At 37.4% G+C, this 17,031-nt stretch overlaps 1 protein-coding gene across 2 annotated transcripts in view; it reads left to right on the top strand.

Annotated features, from left to right (window-relative positions):
* Positions 1-17,031, top strand: part of LOC121386183 — a 196,997-nt gene that overhangs the window by 98,879 nt on the left and 81,087 nt on the right. For both annotated transcript variants that reach the window (XM_041517008.1, XM_041517007.1), the window contains exon 4: positions 6,723-6,906. In XM_041517008.1, coding sequence (XP_041372942.1) covers positions 6,723-6,906 — 184 coding nt within the window. The remainder of the gene's footprint in view (positions 1-6,722; positions 6,907-17,031) is intronic.

The raw sequence follows: 17,031 nt of genomic DNA, 5'->3' as shown, positions 1-17,031 counted from the left end.
GGGCCTTGAATCATTGCTGTAGATTGTATTATTTGCTGTAGATTGTATTATTGTATATACATGTATATAAACAGTACATAAACAGTACATAAAGCTGTACACTCAAGAGTATATAGAAAGAAAGAAAGAAATGTTTTATTTAATGACGCACTCAACACATTTTATTTACGTTTATATGGCGTCAGACATATGGTTAAGGACCACACAGATGTTGAGAGGAAACCCGCTGTCGCCACTTCATGGGCTACTCTTTCCGATTAGCAGCAAGGGATCTTTTTATTTGTGCTACCCACAGGCAGGATAGCACAAACCATGACCTTTGTTGAACCAGTTATGGATCACTGGTCAGTGCAAGTGGTTTACACCTACCCATTGAGCCTTGCGGAGCACTCACTCAGGGTTTGGAGTCAGTATCTGGATTAAAAATCCCATGCCTCGACTGAGATCCGAACCCAGTAACTACCAGCCTGTAGACAGATGGCCTAACCACAACGCCACCGAGACCGGTCCTCAAGAGTATATAATGCATTTACTAAATAATATATGTATACATTTGCACGTGTGTGTGTGTGACGTGTGTGTGTTTGTGTGACGTGCCTCAAACACCAAATATCATGACGTCAGGAGTTTGGCAAAGTCCGTAAATTGTAAATATGTTGGTGGTGTGCTAACATATAGGTAGCGTTTTATAATGAAAGACATCAGTGATATTAGCCAACATATGTTTGTTTGAATGATTACAGTTTTTGCACAAAAGATCCGTTGTTTATGTTGATTTTGGTTTTGCATAATCGACAAGAATGACAAAATCGTTTGTGCCAAATTTTATGCACTGATACTGTTTGATCATTGCTGTTCCTTATTTCAGACTCTTACTCCAGAGAGGGCGGAACGTAGTCCAGTGGTAAAGTGCTCGGTTGATGCACGGTTGGTTTGGGATCAATCCCGTCAGTGGGCCCATTGGGTTATTTCTTGCACCAGCCAGTGCACCACGATTGGTACATCAAAGGCCGTGGTATGTGCTATCCTATCTATGGGATGGTGCATATAAAAGATCCCTTGCTGCTAATCAAAAAGAGTAGCTCATGAAGTGTCGACAGCGGGTTTCCTCCCTCAATATCTGTGTGGTCCTTAACCATATACGCCATATAACCGTAAATAAAATTCTTGACCATTGCTCTTCTTTATTTTAGACTCTGGCTCCAGTTATTACCACTGATGGTACTGGGTGTAAATCTCCTCTAGTGAAGACCATTGCTTTTCTTTATTTTAGACTCTGACTTCAGTTATTACTGATGATACTGGGTGTAAATCTCCTCTAGTGAAGACCATTGCTTTTCTTTATTTTAGACTCTGACTTCAGTTATTACCACTGATGGTACTGGGTGTAAATCTCCTCTAGTGAAGACCATTGCTGTTCTTTATTTTAGACTCTGACTTCAGTTATTACTGATGGTACTGGGTGTAAATCTCCTCTAGTGAAGACCATTGCTGTTCTTTATTTTAGACTCTGGCTCCAGTTATTACCACTGATGGTACTGGGTGTAAATCTCCTCTAGTGAAGACCATTGCTGTTCTTTATTTTAGACTCTGACTCCAGTTATTACCACTGATGGTACTGGGTGTAAATCTCCTCTAGTGAAGACCATTGCTGTTCTTTATTTTAGACTCTGGCTCCAGTTATTACCACTGATGGTACTGGGTGTAAATCTCCTCTAGTGAAGACCATTGCTCTTCTTTATTTTAGACTCTGACTCCAGTTATTACCACTGATGATACTGGGTGTAAATCTCCTCTAGTGAAGACCATTGCTGTTCTTTATTTTAGACTCTGACTCCAGTTATTACTGATGGTACTGGGTGTAAATCTCCTCTAGTGAAGACCATTGCTGTTCTTTATTTTAGACTCTGACTCCAGTTATTACTGATGATACTGGGTGTAAATCTCCTCTAGTGAAGACCATTGCTGTTCTTTATTTTAGACTCTGACTCCAGTTATTACTGATGGTACTGGGTGTAAATCTCCTCTAGTGAAGACCATTGCTGTTCTTTATTTTAGACTCTGACTCCAGTTATTACTGATGGTACTGGGTGTAAATCTCCTCTAGTGAAGACCATTGCTGTTCTTTATTTTAGACTCTGACTCCAGTTATTACTGATGGTACTGGGTGTAAATCTCCTCTAGTGAAGACCATTGCTGTTCTTTATTTTAGACTCTGACTTCAGTTATTACTGATGATACTGGGTGTAAATCTCCTCTAGTGAAGACCATTGCTGTTCTTTATTTTAGACTCTGACTCCAGTTATTACTGATGGTACTGGGTGTAAATCTCCTCTAGTGAAGACCATTGCTGTTCTTTATTTTAGACTCTGACTCCAGTTATTACTGATGGTACTGGGTGTAAATCTCCTCTAGTGAAGACCATTGCTGTTCTTTATTTTAGACTCTGACTCCAGTTATTACCACTGATGGTACTGGGTGTAAATCTCCTCTAGTGAAGATCATTGCTGTTCTTTATTTTAGACTCTGACTTCAGTTATTACTGATGATACTGGGTGTAAATCTCCTCTAGTGAAGACCATTGCTTTTCTTTATTTTAGACTCTGACTTCAGTTATTACTGATGATACTGGGTGTAAATCTCGTCTAGTGAAGACCATTGCTCTTCTTTATTTTAGACTCTGGCTCCAGTTATTACCACTGATGGTACTGGGTGTAAATCTCCTCTAGTGAAGACCATTGCTTTTCTTTATTTTAGACTCTGACTCCAGTTATTACTGATGGTACTGGGTGTAAATCTCCTCTAGTGAAGACCATTGCTTTTCTTTATTTTAGACTCTGACTCCAGTTATTACTGATGATACTGGGTGTAAATCTCCTCTAATGAAGACCATTGCTTTTCTTTATTTTAGACTCTGACTTCAATTATTACTGATGATACTGGGTGTAAATCTCCTCTAGTGAAGACCATTGCTTTTCTTTATTTTAGACTCTGACTTCAGTTATTACTGATGATACTGGGTGTAAATCTCCTCTAGTGAAGACCATTGCTCTTCTTTATTTTAGACTCTGGCTCCAGTTATTACCACTGATGGTACTGGGTGTAAATCTCCTCTAGTGAAGACCATTGCTTTTCTTTATTTTAGACTCTGACTCCAGTTATTACTGATGGTACTGGGTGTAAATCTCCTCTAGTGAAGACCATTGCTTTTCTTTATTTTAGACTCTGACTTCAATTATTACTGATGATACTGGGTGTAAATCTCCTCTAGTGAAGACCATTGCTTTTCTTTATTTTAGACTCTGACTTCAGTTATTACTGATGATACTGGGTGTAAATCTCCTCTAGTGAAGACCATTGCTTTTCTTTATTTTAGACTCTGACTTCAGTTATTACTGATGATACTGGGTGTAAATCTCCTCTAGTGAAGACCATTGCTTTTCTTTATTTTAGACTCTGACTTCAGTTATTACTGATGGTACTGGGTGTAACTCTCCTCTAGTGAAGACCATTGCTTTTCTTTATTTTAGACTGACTCCAGTTATTACCACTGATGATACTAGGTGTAACTCTCCTCTAGTGAAGACCATTGCTGTTCTTTATTTTAGACTCTGACTCCAGTTATTACTGATGGTACTGGGTGTAAATCTCCTCTAGTGAAGACCATTGCTTTTCTTTATTTTAGACTCTGACTTCAGTTATTACTGATGGTACTGGGTGTAAATCTCCTCTAGTGAAGACCATTGCTTTTCTTTATTTTAGACTCTGACTTCAGTTATTACTGATGATATTGGGTGTAACTCTCCTCTAGTGAAGACCATTGCTTTTCTTTATTTTAGACTCTGACTTCAGTTATTACTGATGATACTGGGTGTAAATCTCCTCTAGTGAAGACCATTGCTTTTCTTTATTTTAGACTCTGACTTCAGTTATTACTGATGGTACTGGGTGTAACTCTCCTCTAGTGAAGACCATTGCTTTTCTTTATTTTAGACTGACTCCAGTTATTACCACTGATGATACTGGGTGTAACTCTCCTCTAGTGAAGACCATTGCTGTTCTTTATTTTAAGACTCTGACTTCAGTTATTACTGATGGTACTGGGTGTAACTCTCCTCTAGTGAAGACCATTGCTTTTCTTTATTTTAGACTCTGGCTCCAGTTATTACCACTGATGATACTGGGTGTAAATCTCCTCTAGTGAAGACCATTGCTTTTCTTTATTTTAGACTCTGACTTCAGTTATTACTGATGGTACTGGGTGTAACTCTCCTCTAGTGAAGACCATTGCTTTTCTTTATTTTAGACTGACTCCAGTTATTACCACTGATGATACTGGGTGTAACTCTCCTCTAGTGAAGACCATTGCTGTTCTTTATTTTAGACTCTGACTCCAGTTATTACTGATGGTACTGGGTGTAAATCTCCTCTAGTGAAGACCATTGCTGTTCTTTATTTTAGACTCTGACTTCAGTTATTACTGATGGTACTGGGTGTAACTCTCCTCTAGTGAAGACCATTGCTTTTCTTTATTTTAGACTCTGACTTCAGTTATTACTGATGGTACTGGGTGTAACTCTCCTCTAGTGAAGACCATTGCTGTTCTTTATTTTAGACTGACTCCAGTTATTACCACTGATGATACTAGGTGTAACTCTCCTCTAGTGAAGACCATTGCTGTTCTTTATTTTAGACTCTGACTCCAGTTATTACTGATGGTACTGGGTGTAAATCTCCTCTAGTGAAGACCATTGCTTTTCTTTATTTTAGACTCTGACTTCAGTTATTACTGATGGTACTGGGTGTAAATCTCCTCTAGTGAAGACCATTGCTTTTCTTTATTTTAGACTCTGACTTCAGTTATTACTGATGATACTGGGTGTAAATCTCCTCTAGTGAAGACCATTGCTTTTCTTTATTTTAGACTCTGACTTCAGTTATTACTGATGATACTGGGTGTAAATCTCCTCTAGTGAAGACCATTGCTTTTCTTTATTTTAGACTCTGACTTCAGTTATTACTGATGGTACTGGGTGTAACTCTCCTCTAGTGAAGACCATTGCTTTTCTTTATTTTAGACTGACTCCAGTTATTACCACTGATGATACTGGGTGTAACTCTCCTCTAGTGAAGACCATTGCTGTTCTTTATTTTAGACTCTGACTCCAGTTATTACTGATGGTACTGGGTGTAAATCTCCTCTAGTGAAGACCATTGCTTTTCTTTATTTTAGACTCTGACTTCAGTTATTACTGATGGTACTGGGTGTAACTCTCCTCTAGTGAAGACCATTGCTTTTCTTTATTTTAGACTCTGGCTCCAGTTATTACCACTGATGATACTGGGTGTAAATCTCCTCTAGTGAAGACCATTGCTTTTCTTTATTTTAGACTCTGACTTCAGTTATTACTGATGGTACTGGGTGTAACTCTCCTCTAGTGAAGACCATTGCTTTTCTTTATTTTAGACTCTGACTCCAGTTATTACTGATGGTACTGGGTGTAAATCTCCTCTAGTGAAGACCATTGCTTTTCTTTATTTTAGACTCTGACTTCAGTTATTACTGATGGTACTGGGTGTAACTCTCCTCTAGTGAAGACCATTGCTTTTCTTTATTTTAGACTCTGACTTCAGTTATTACTGATGGTACTGGGTGTAACTCTCCTCTAGTGAAGACCATTGCTGTTCTTTATTTTAGACTGACTCCAGTTATTACCACTGATGGTACTGGGTGTAACTCTCCTGTAGTGAAGACCATTGCTTTTCTTTATTTTAGACTGACTCCAGTTACTACCACTGAGGATACTGGGTGTAACTCTCCTCTAGTGAAGACCATTGCTTTTCTTTATTTTAGACTCTGACTTCAGTTATTACTGAGGATACTGGGTGTAACTCTCCTCTAGTGAAGACCATTGCTTTTCTTTATTTTAGACTGACTCCAGTTATTACCACTGATGGTACTGGGTGTAACTCTCCTCTAGTGAAGACCATTGCTTTTCTTTATTTTAGACTCTGACTTCAGTTATTACCACTGATGATACTGGGTGTAACTCTCCTCTGGTGAAGACCATTGCTTTTCTTTATTTTAGACTGACTCCAGTTATTACCACTGATGGTACTGGGTGTAACTCTCCTCTAGTGAAGACCATTGCTTTTCTTTATTTTAGACTCTGACTTCAGTTATTACTGATGGTACTGGGTGTATCTCTCCTCTAGTGAAGACCATTGCTGTTCTTTATTTTAGACTCTGACTTCAGTTATTACCACTGATGGTACTGGGTGTAACTCTCCTCTAGTGAAGACCATTGCTGTTCTTTATTATAGACTCTGACTTCAGTTATTACCACTGAGGATACTGGGTGTAACTCTCCTCTAGTGAACACCATCGCTTTTCTTTATTTTAGACTGGCTCCAGTTATTACCACTGATGGTACTGGGTGTAACTCTCCTCTGTTGAAGACCATTGCTGTTCTTTATTATAGACTCTGATTTCATTTACTACCACTGATGATACTGGGTGTAACATTCCTTTAGTGAACACCATTGCTGTTCTTTATTTTAGACTCTGACTTCAGTTATTACCACTGATGGTACTGGGTGTAACTCTCCCCTAGTGAAGACCATTGCTGTTCTTTATTATAGACTCTGACTTCAGTTATTACCACTGATGGTACTGGGTGTAACTCTCCTCTAGTGAAGACCATTGCTGTTCTTTATTTTAGACTCTGGCTCCAGTTATTACCACTGATGATACTGGGTGCAACTTTCCTCTAGTGAAGACTATTGCTGTTCTTATGATGAATGATAAATCCATGACTGGCCAAGTAGCTGTTTCGTTGAAGTTGATTCATCCATCTTTTGAGAATGAAGTACTATACTGGCAGCTTGGTATTGCTACCTTTCCAGGTAAGAAATAATGGCTGGTAAAGATTATGTGCACAACACAAAAAATTCAAGAATATAAAAAAATAATTAAAAATTATGTCCTTGACTACAGAAGTACATATAAACTGTTAAAATGGAAGCACATATCTTTTATCGTTCTAGGCTTGGTACCCTCCACTGGATTTTATATTGAGATGGGGGGGGGGGGGGGGGGAGGACAACCCACACTATGTATATATGTATATACATGTACATAAAATTTAACAGTTTAAAAAAAAAGTTTAGTGGGGGTGGGGGCGTGTTCCCGTGGGCCCCCTCCCTACACCACTGCAGGGACGGCACATGGCCGTAACACTTTTCAAAGAGGCACTTTTGTGGGTTATATTTTTGTATCTGTGAAAATGTCCTTCTCAGTTGATTTGAAAGAAGAGTTTGGCAACCTCGAGCTGTACCACTATATTTTACACTGCCGCCCCTGCTCTGGTACCCTCCCCTTCTCCTCCCCCTCACCCTTTTGAGCTCTAGTTTAGCTCATGCTTGTCGTGGTTTCTTGTTTGCTGTATCATGCGCAATTGTAGAACATGTGCCGGTGGGGATACAGGCTTGGAACAGATACGTTAAAGAAAAAATAGATGTCATGTTTATTGACCATCTTAAATAATTGTCGTAATCCTCAGGGATGAAGTGGTCACCACAGATACTATCCCATTGTGATGGTGCTTTCCATTACGCACGGGTTCTGTTTAAGAACCACTTCCATACAAACCTTGTGATTGTTGGTTGGTTTAAAATTCAGAAAAACTGCTGCTTTGATACATCCAAACACTAAACAATGGTTCACCATATTTTACATTTGAAAACTATCTCCAAAAGAAAATTCCATCCATACAATTCAATTCAATAGAATAAAATTTTCGAGTTTTTAAAATACACGTGTTTCACCTTCCCAGTAAAGTGTCTGAAAGGCTGCGAATCACACTTTCATGTTATGCCTGTTAGCGTGACAGCTCTTAGATTCGACAGGCATTTTGGCAAGTGATGGAAAAAACGCAACTTTTTATTGCGAATATATTAAAAAACGGGTAACTTTTTAAAAATTTATTTTATTGATACTTCATGTATATTGTAAAAGGTATAAATAGATACCAAACAATAGTGAATTATGTTTTTGATAAACGTGGACCTTTAAAAGTCATACCTCCTGCAGGAACACTGTAATAAATAATTAAACACAAATGTAAGACCATCTTATTACCACCATTGAGAGTTAGTAGTCTAACAGTGTGTAACATTGTTTTCAATTTCATGTCTGCAGTGTTTCTTTCATCTACCATAGCTCTAATCTGAAATAAAAACAATATCTATTTCTGATAAACACACTGTGTCTACTGTTCATGCTAATTAGTTAAATACTTTCTTCTGATTCGCTATGAACAGTTGCAGTGACCTAGATTGACAACTACATATGACTAGTTTGTTGTTAATTGCTGTTGTAAGTATTCTCAATATTAAAGTTTGGAGGTAAATAAACAGCACTGGTAATTAACTGTAACATATAGAAGGTGTGTTTCTGATAATTAGATACTAGTAAAAGAAATAATTAATAATTATAATAATTATTATTATTTATTAATAACAAATGGAACTCTGTAATTAATAGATGTGGTACTGAAATGTTTTGTTTTCTTCCTGGTCATTTAATTATTATTGTTCACCCACTTTAAATAATATATATAACATAAATGTATCATCAGTGAACAAAGGTATGTTTGATTCTGTTCAATTTGAGATATTTCAAAAATAGCATTGGACCTAGGACAGAGCCTTTAGATATGCCAGCAGGAATGGTTTTAGTACTTGGAAATGTTCTTCAAAAATTTTCTGTACACATATGGCAAGATGGATAAAAGATTGCCTGAGATTATAACAGATATCACCATGCTTTTCATTATGCCATACTCTGTCGAAGGCTTTTCTAATACCACACAAACCTCCTTGATGAAATATTGCTATCTTTTTTCTTCTTTTTTATTATTATTTGTTTAAAAAACCCAAAAACAACTGGCCCCTTGTCTGGGAATAAGCCCACAATCAGTTGTCTTGACCTCTTGAGGTTATTTCAAGGAAAATACAGTAGTATTGCTCCCACCCTTCACTTCACCCTGAAATATAAAAAGACACCCGAAGATAAAATTGTAATAAAATGTATAATTCTTAAATCTGTAAATACGATTGTTGTCTACAAACACAAGTCCTGAACGTCCGTATCTGTAGTTGCCCAACTGGAATTCCCATCTGAGGTGGAAATTGGAGGGATGAAGAAGCTGGAGACTATATGCTTCACCAACTTTCCTCTGGATTTGACAAGTTGGAGAGCCAGTTATACGACTGATCCACCCAGAGTAGTGCACTACAAAGTCAGCAACGATCAACTCCTGCATTGATTGAATGTCACCAGAAGTATGATAACAGGTTCTTGCAGGTAGCAGACTGATGTACTCCCTGGTGTGTTGCCTTAGGAGTATCATATTACAGGACAAGGGTTTGACAAGAAGTAACGGTAGATTGCAGGAATGATTAGGAGTGTTTAGGGAAATAGTATCTTCATAACTCCCAAGTTTACAGTTACCATTATGGAGCACATTGACAAGAAGATTCCTTATCGTGATACGTGCACCATGATGGTGGCAACTGGAGATGTGGTACAACCAGACCTGGAGGTAACTCCCGCTCTATTCAGGTATCAGTTTGGCTGGAATTCCAGCAATACAGGTCTGGACTGGCTGCTGTAGAAGATTACTCTTCCTTCAGAGGACTTAACTGAAAAACAGTTACAAATCGCTATCAACTTGATCCAGAAGAACCAAGACATCTTTACTTCAGGTTGCCTTGTTGCCGTTTGTCAACGAGTGTTACAATGAACCCAATACCCCGCCTTGTTGAGTGAAATAAATCCCTGAACCCAATACCCCGCCTTGTTGCCGTTTGTCAACAAGTGTTACAATGAACCCAATACCCCGCCTTGTTGCCGTTTGTCAACGAGTGTTACAATGGACCAGATCCAATGTACAGACTCAGGCATTTGTGAACGGACCGGACTGCAAGTGCTGGATCAGATGGACATTTCATGTGTGACATTTTGTGTGTGTTTGTGACATTCCTTTCTTTCATATTTTTGTATCCTAAAGTACTTCTGGGTCCTCCTGGGAATAAATCCCTTAACCGTGACCCGGCCTTGTTGTTTTTTCCAAAGAGTGTTACATTTGTATATACATGAAAGTTATTTTATGTGGGATTTTGTTGTTGTGACAGTATTTTAGAGCAGTAATGTGTCTGCAATTATGAAGGAAATCTGTAAGTTAAATTTGCTTACTTTGCCCCTCTCACATCCCTGTCATTACTATGATTTTCTTAACCCTAACCCTAAACTTAATCCATTTTCTCTCTGAGGGAGACCCCCCATACCCCCTGTCGACTGGTTGCATTCAATTCCATAGTGACATACCCAAACATTTCTTTGTGGCAGAAACACCGTTACTGACTATATAATCTTCATCATGAGTAAATTAAATCAAGGCAAGCTGAAAATCACTCTCCTGAAATGGTGTTAGGCGGACAATCATATGAAGTTACAAAAAAGTTTGTTTTGTTTAATGACACCACTGGAGTACATTGATTAATTAATCATCGGCTATCGGATGTCAAACATTTGGTAATGGTAATTCTGACTCGTAGTCATCAGAGTAAACCAGCCACATTTTTTCTAATGCAGCATGGGATCTTTTATATGCACTTTTCCCACGGCCTTTGACCAGTTATAATGCACTGGTTGGAACAAGAAAAAACCCAATCATTTGTATGGATCCAGTGAGGTGGTTCGATCCTGCGATACAAGCACCTCAGGCAAGGCTCATGAGCTAAATCCCGCCCTTGAAATTACAAATAACATGCTTTAAAACTGATGAAGATTGGACCACAATTTGTAACTTAAAACATGAAGTGTTTGTTAACAGAAAACTAACATTTTATCATTTTAATTAAAATTTATGTTGTTCTGCTAAGTGTTTCTGATCATTAAGGGTGTATACTACCAAATCAAATCCCATAGATGACAATAGTAAGGTATGTAAACACCACAGATATAAATACTACCACCCCTCACCCTTAAAATGAATCGGAAAGAAATTAGGGGTCAAGCTGCTCATTTCAGAGATAACAGGTAGCATCTATGACTACCCTAGTTCCACACAAATGTTTTTTTACAGGTACCCCATACATGTTTAAAGCCCACGGCTACTTGACACAGTGGTACTAGATGAAATAAAATTGCATACATATTTTGCCCAGATGAAACTATTTTGTTGTTTTTTTACAATCAACACACTCACATTTATCACCAATCACAGGACTTGTGGTGTTAACCTCTCTATCGAAAGTTTGGTGCACCTTGAACTTTGACCCAAACAGAAGTTATTTGGTTTAGTACTACCATGAATCAAAATTAAATTATTGAAGCCAGTGCATGCATTATAGAGATTGTTGACAAAAGGTGACTGTAGTATCCTGAAGGTTAAATAAACCATGGACACTTTTCATTTTTAGCAGATGAAGAATCTGTCTGCAAGTTGGCCTGCATTATCGGCATCATTCTGGGCATCATCTTTGTTATATTGATTGCCTGCATATGTCTGTGCTTTGTAAAGAGAAAGAGATCCGAATAGAAAGTTGGAAAAAGTATTGGGAAAACTGCCACAACTACAACTGCTGCTGACCATGTGAACCTCTAAAACAAATGGCAAAACACCTGAGGATAATAATGTACTCTATATGTAGCCAGAGAAAGTGGATCATTCAAAAGTCAGAAATAATACCATCAGAACTGGATCTTGCTTGTGTAAAATCCATTTAGCCCGAGTTATGCCTCTACAACAAATTTATCTTGCTGACGTGTCATCTGTAATATCCAATTAACAAATAATAAATACAAATAAAAATTATAAAATCATTTAAAAGGTGATATTTGCCAAATAGTGTTCTAAAAACAAAATCATAGTGGCATTTGTATATTTTTATCTTGAAACATGAACGTGAAACGATAAACATCAAAACATGAAAGAAAAACAAAATGTTTGATAACATCAGCGAAAAAAAAGTATTATATTTATTTTACTTAATGGAATAAATAATATAAAAAAGGAATAAAAGTTATGCATTTTAACTCCCATATATGTATAAAAAGTACCAGTATTCAGTAGTCCTGAAAATTAATAAACAATAACACTGTTGGAGCATTTGACAACTTGAGCTGGCACATGTTTAGACAAAGCAATTAATAACGTTGTCGCCGATTGGATGACATTTGACCTCTCCTGGCTCTAAAGATACTGTAGCCGGTTTAGCTATTCCAGCTCACTCCCACTTTTAAACAAAAAAAAGGTGTAAACCTTTTTTTAAATTTTAAAGTCCTTTATAATTATTTGATACGCTACATTGAACAGTCAACAAGAAACACATTTATAGATTATTTCAGTATATTTTATGCTATTTCAAGCAGTTTGTATTTCACAAAAGCCTCTTGCCTCGACCCGACAGAGCTCCGTACACAGGCATTGACATGTGTTGATTGTGCCCATTTGCAAACTCTGGGTCCTTTGTTTTAATTGGAGTGCAATACCTTGGTAGCTTTCTCATCAAGAATGATGTTATTGTTAACGTCTGTTTTATCTCGTGACCAGCACAGCGGCTTTGACAAATGTCTAGCCTAGTGGCAGTAAATTGATTGTAGGTCCGACTTATGGCAGACTTTAAAATCACAGACGTCAGAAACACCAGTCAGTTTGACCACTATTTATTTATTATTATTTTAAATCGTGCACAAAGATGCCAATATCTGGGCAGGCCGATCCAGTTGGCGAATAGGAATTTGTTCCTATAATGAGAATGACAATTACAAAAGTGGGACCGGCAAACGCACGTTTTTGAAAAATAATCGGTCTCAGAGATCGAAAATCGGTCCCAGACCGGGACAAAAGGGCTCCCCCCTGCACCAAACCCTAATGTTTAATAACACACACACATGCAAAATATATCACTGTCAGTGTGAAAGAATATTTTAATGGACAAAATCAGTTATTAGCTTCAAATATCTTCAATATATCATGTAGTAAATAAATAACACAAACAATAACAATATTAAAACCAGTGGAAGCCATAATCAGCTGATCATTGACTAAGTTTCAGTGAATTTAAGGGAGTAATCATTTTGGATTGTTCAGTTCTTTAAAACAAAAATATAATTATGATATGTATACTTAGTTGATCATGATTGTTGTTTTTACTCTATTTATTGCTCCAGCAAATCATAGGTAGGGGTTTAAGAAACTTTGACTCAGCCTGTGCAGGATATAAGGATTTTGTCTTAGTGTAATACTGTATAATACTTTATTTTGCATGGAATTTATTTTCGCGTTTTTCTCGTGTGAATGAAATTCGCGAAAATATATTCTACGTGAAAATAAAGGCCGACTAAAAAAATATAGTCTCGTTCAACTATAATTCATTAGTTTCTAATTATCGAGGCTAATAGTAACAATGCAATGTCCCTCCTGTCATGGAAAAAAACAACACAAAACACAAAATCTGCCTAAAACTTAAAACTTTAAATCAAGAACACAATGCAAAGTACATACATGATAATAAAACAATACTAACATTAAAAAGCTTTATGCCGTTTTCCTTCGCAAGTGCTAGCGATCAGTTCATCAGATAGTGACTACACGTGTTGAACGACGATGGTTACACATGTTAAAATATGGAATTGAAAAACTCCGGACTAGGCGTATCACAGATATTATTGATAGATGTTCAGATTCAAAATGTTATTTTTATTTGTCACAAAGGCCTGCAAGTCTGATGCCTGTTCATATTAAATCCGTTTTTCCATTCATAGCATCATGTGCTCTAATAAGCCACTGGGCATGAATGGGTTTAATCGTACTCGGACGTAAGTCAACTTGTACTTTCTCCACTGAGGATTCTGAACCGCTATCCTCCTGTTCTTCCATCTGGGACACTATTTCAGCCGAGTAGTATTTTGACGGCAATTTATTACTAGTATTGTTACCAATCAAACTCAGTTACTGAGCACTAGTAGCTTGTGCCTTCAAATTTCGTTTCGTTTTGTTTTCGGTTTTGGTTTTTACAACAATTATGAGGATTAAGGAAAAACTACGGTCAGCACCTTCTCTAAGTTTATAAGCTTGTAAACAATAAAAGTCTTGATTGGTTCAAGTAGGAAAACTGTTGTTTTATGGTTTTACTCATTACAGCAGATCTCTTCTGTGTACAGTAGGCCTACTCGTGTGTGCATATTATGGGGTTTGTTCTACAGATTAGCCTCACGACCGGTTTCAAATCAAAATTATTGATATCAGTACTACTACTTCTATTTTTTTTCTTTTTCTTTTCTGTTTTTTTTTTTTTTAGGGGTTGGGGGATTCGCGAAAATAAATGTTCGCGAATTGACTCATTTTCATTAAATCACGAAAATTTGATCCCGCGAAAATAAAGTATTATACAGTAACCAATAGGATTGCAATACACCTTACACCATAACTGAGTAAATTACTCATAATTAATGAGTGTGTTATTTAGTAAGCAGCATCATTTTAATCATACATGTAGCTCTGCATTTCCACAACTTTTTTGGGGATTAGTTTGAAGGAATTGTCAGATTTGTGTTACTCAGTTTAAAATGCCTTGAAAGTTTCTGACTTGAACTCTCCTACGTTTCATTGCATGGCCAACGAGTGTCATCTTGTAATTGATTGTCGACATTTTTCATCAATGGTATGTCTACTCTGCTACATGTGTATACCTTTTCCCATTAGTATTACAATCATGTGAATTGTTATGGTATGTTTATATGTCATACGTTTATTGTTTTGTATAGATTTGCTGTATGTCTCTTTTTTTTCTTATCTACATATAATGTATACTGCATGAATAATCCGGCTAGTTGCAGAAAAGTGGTAGTTTGGAGGTAGGGGTGGCATGGCTTAACTTGTTTCCTTTATTAGTACCAAACTGCATGGTCCAACCAGAGGGGACCGTAGGTTTCATCACCAGCTTTCTGTATTTGTCTGTATGTCTATCTGCCCTTCTTACAGTTTTCCAGACTTTTTTCGCAATGCTTCAAGATATTGAGATAAAATGTTGTCTATACACTGTAGCTTTATCATGTACTATTACAGGTAAAGTTTGCCTTTCATGGTCATATGAAAATGTGTTATGTCTGGTAGGGACATGTATTGCTTTAGCAGTATTCCGAGGATGCTTGCTTTAAGAAAGTATTCAATGCATCTTGATCCATTGTCATGTACTAACATCTGTAATATCTCCATGCTGTATGGCTAGAATAGAATAGCACCATTACACACAGACAGTGTTCAGTGCATCTTGATCCATTGTCATGTACTAACATTTGTAATATCTCCATGCAGTATGGCTGGAATAGAATAGCACCATTACACACAGACAGTGTTCAGTGCATCTTGATCCATTGTCATGAACTAACATCTGTAATATCTCCATGCAGTATGGCTGGAATAGAATAGCACCATTACACACAGACAGTGTTCAGTGCATCTTGATCCATTGTCATGAACTAACATCTGTAATATCTCCATGCAGTATGTCTCGAATAGAATAGCACCATTACACACAGACAGTGTTCAGTGCATCTTGATCCATTGTCATGAACTAACATCTGTAATATCTCCATGCAGTATGGCTAGAATAGAATAGCACCATTACACACAGACAGTGTTCAGTGCATCTTGATCCATTGTCATGTACTAACATCTGTAATATCTCCATGCAGTATGGCTGGAATAGAATAGCACCATTACACACAGACAGTGTTCAGTGCATCTTGATCCATTGTCATGTACTAACATCTGTAATATCTCCATGCAGTATGGCTGGAATAGAATAGCACCATTACACACAGACAGTGTTCAGTGCATCTTGATCCATTGTCATGTACTAACATTTGTAATATCTCCATGCAGTATGGCTGGAATAGAATAGCACCATTACACACAGACAGTGTTCAGTGCATCTTGATCCATTGTCATGTACTAACATCTGTAATATCTCCATGCAGTATGGCTGGAATAGAATAGCACCATTACACATAGACAGTGTTCAGTGCATCTTGATCCATTGTCATGTACTAACATCTGTAATATCTCCATGCAGTATGTCTAGAATAGAATAGCACCATTACATATAGACAGTGTTCAGTGCGTCTTGATCCATTGTCATGGACTAACATCTGTAATATCTCCATGCAGTATGTCTAGAATAGAATAGCACCATTACACATAGACAGTGTTCAGTGTGTCTTGATCCATTGTCATGGACTAACATCTGTAATATCTCCATGCAGTATGTCTAGAATAGAATAACACCATTACACATATAGACAGCTAGCAGTGGCTGCATGTTGCTACTACATTGTAGGTAGTCTCGTGAAAGTCACTCGGGAATTTTGAAACTTGTAACACATAATTCCTTACTAAAATGAACATTTTAAAGTAAAGAAGTCAAAAAGTTTTTTTGGCATTTCCACGCATACATGTGTGCACACACACATGCACACCACACATATACACAACACATTTATACTAAAAGGCAAAAGGGGTCATTCTGTGTCAAATCACCCAATGGGTTAAACCCGACCGTCTCAGATTTTTATGAAACTTGGTATACTTGTTGATTGGGATCCCAGAGCACCAAATTGAGATTTTCACACATGTTAACCAGAACGCATAGCAAAGCATGAGTTGGAACTACAAGGGAGGTTTCAAGTGGCTAAAACGGTCAAGGGAACACAGCAATTTCACCAGTTAGTTCCAGTGTCTAAGTCAAAGATGCATGCCTACAAGCCTGCAGAGTGACCCACCAGAACTAGTATCTGTCCAGGATTCTGAGGATGATATGACAGAGTTACCAGAGGAGTCTCCCATTGAAGCCAAGAAGCAAAACTATGTTTTTTGTCTGTATGACAATGAGGCATGGGTTGGGCTAGTTGCAATCTGATTAAAGTTAAATCTACTGGCATTGCGTGGACTCACATGTCCA

Source organism: Gigantopelta aegis, chromosome 12 (genome assembly GCF_016097555.1).
Source record: "Gigantopelta aegis isolate Gae_Host chromosome 12, Gae_host_genome, whole genome shotgun sequence".
NCBI classification, from domain to species: Eukaryota; Metazoa; Mollusca; class Gastropoda; order Neomphalida; family Peltospiridae; genus Gigantopelta; species Gigantopelta aegis.
This window is presented reverse-complemented; position numbering and strand designations above follow the sequence as displayed.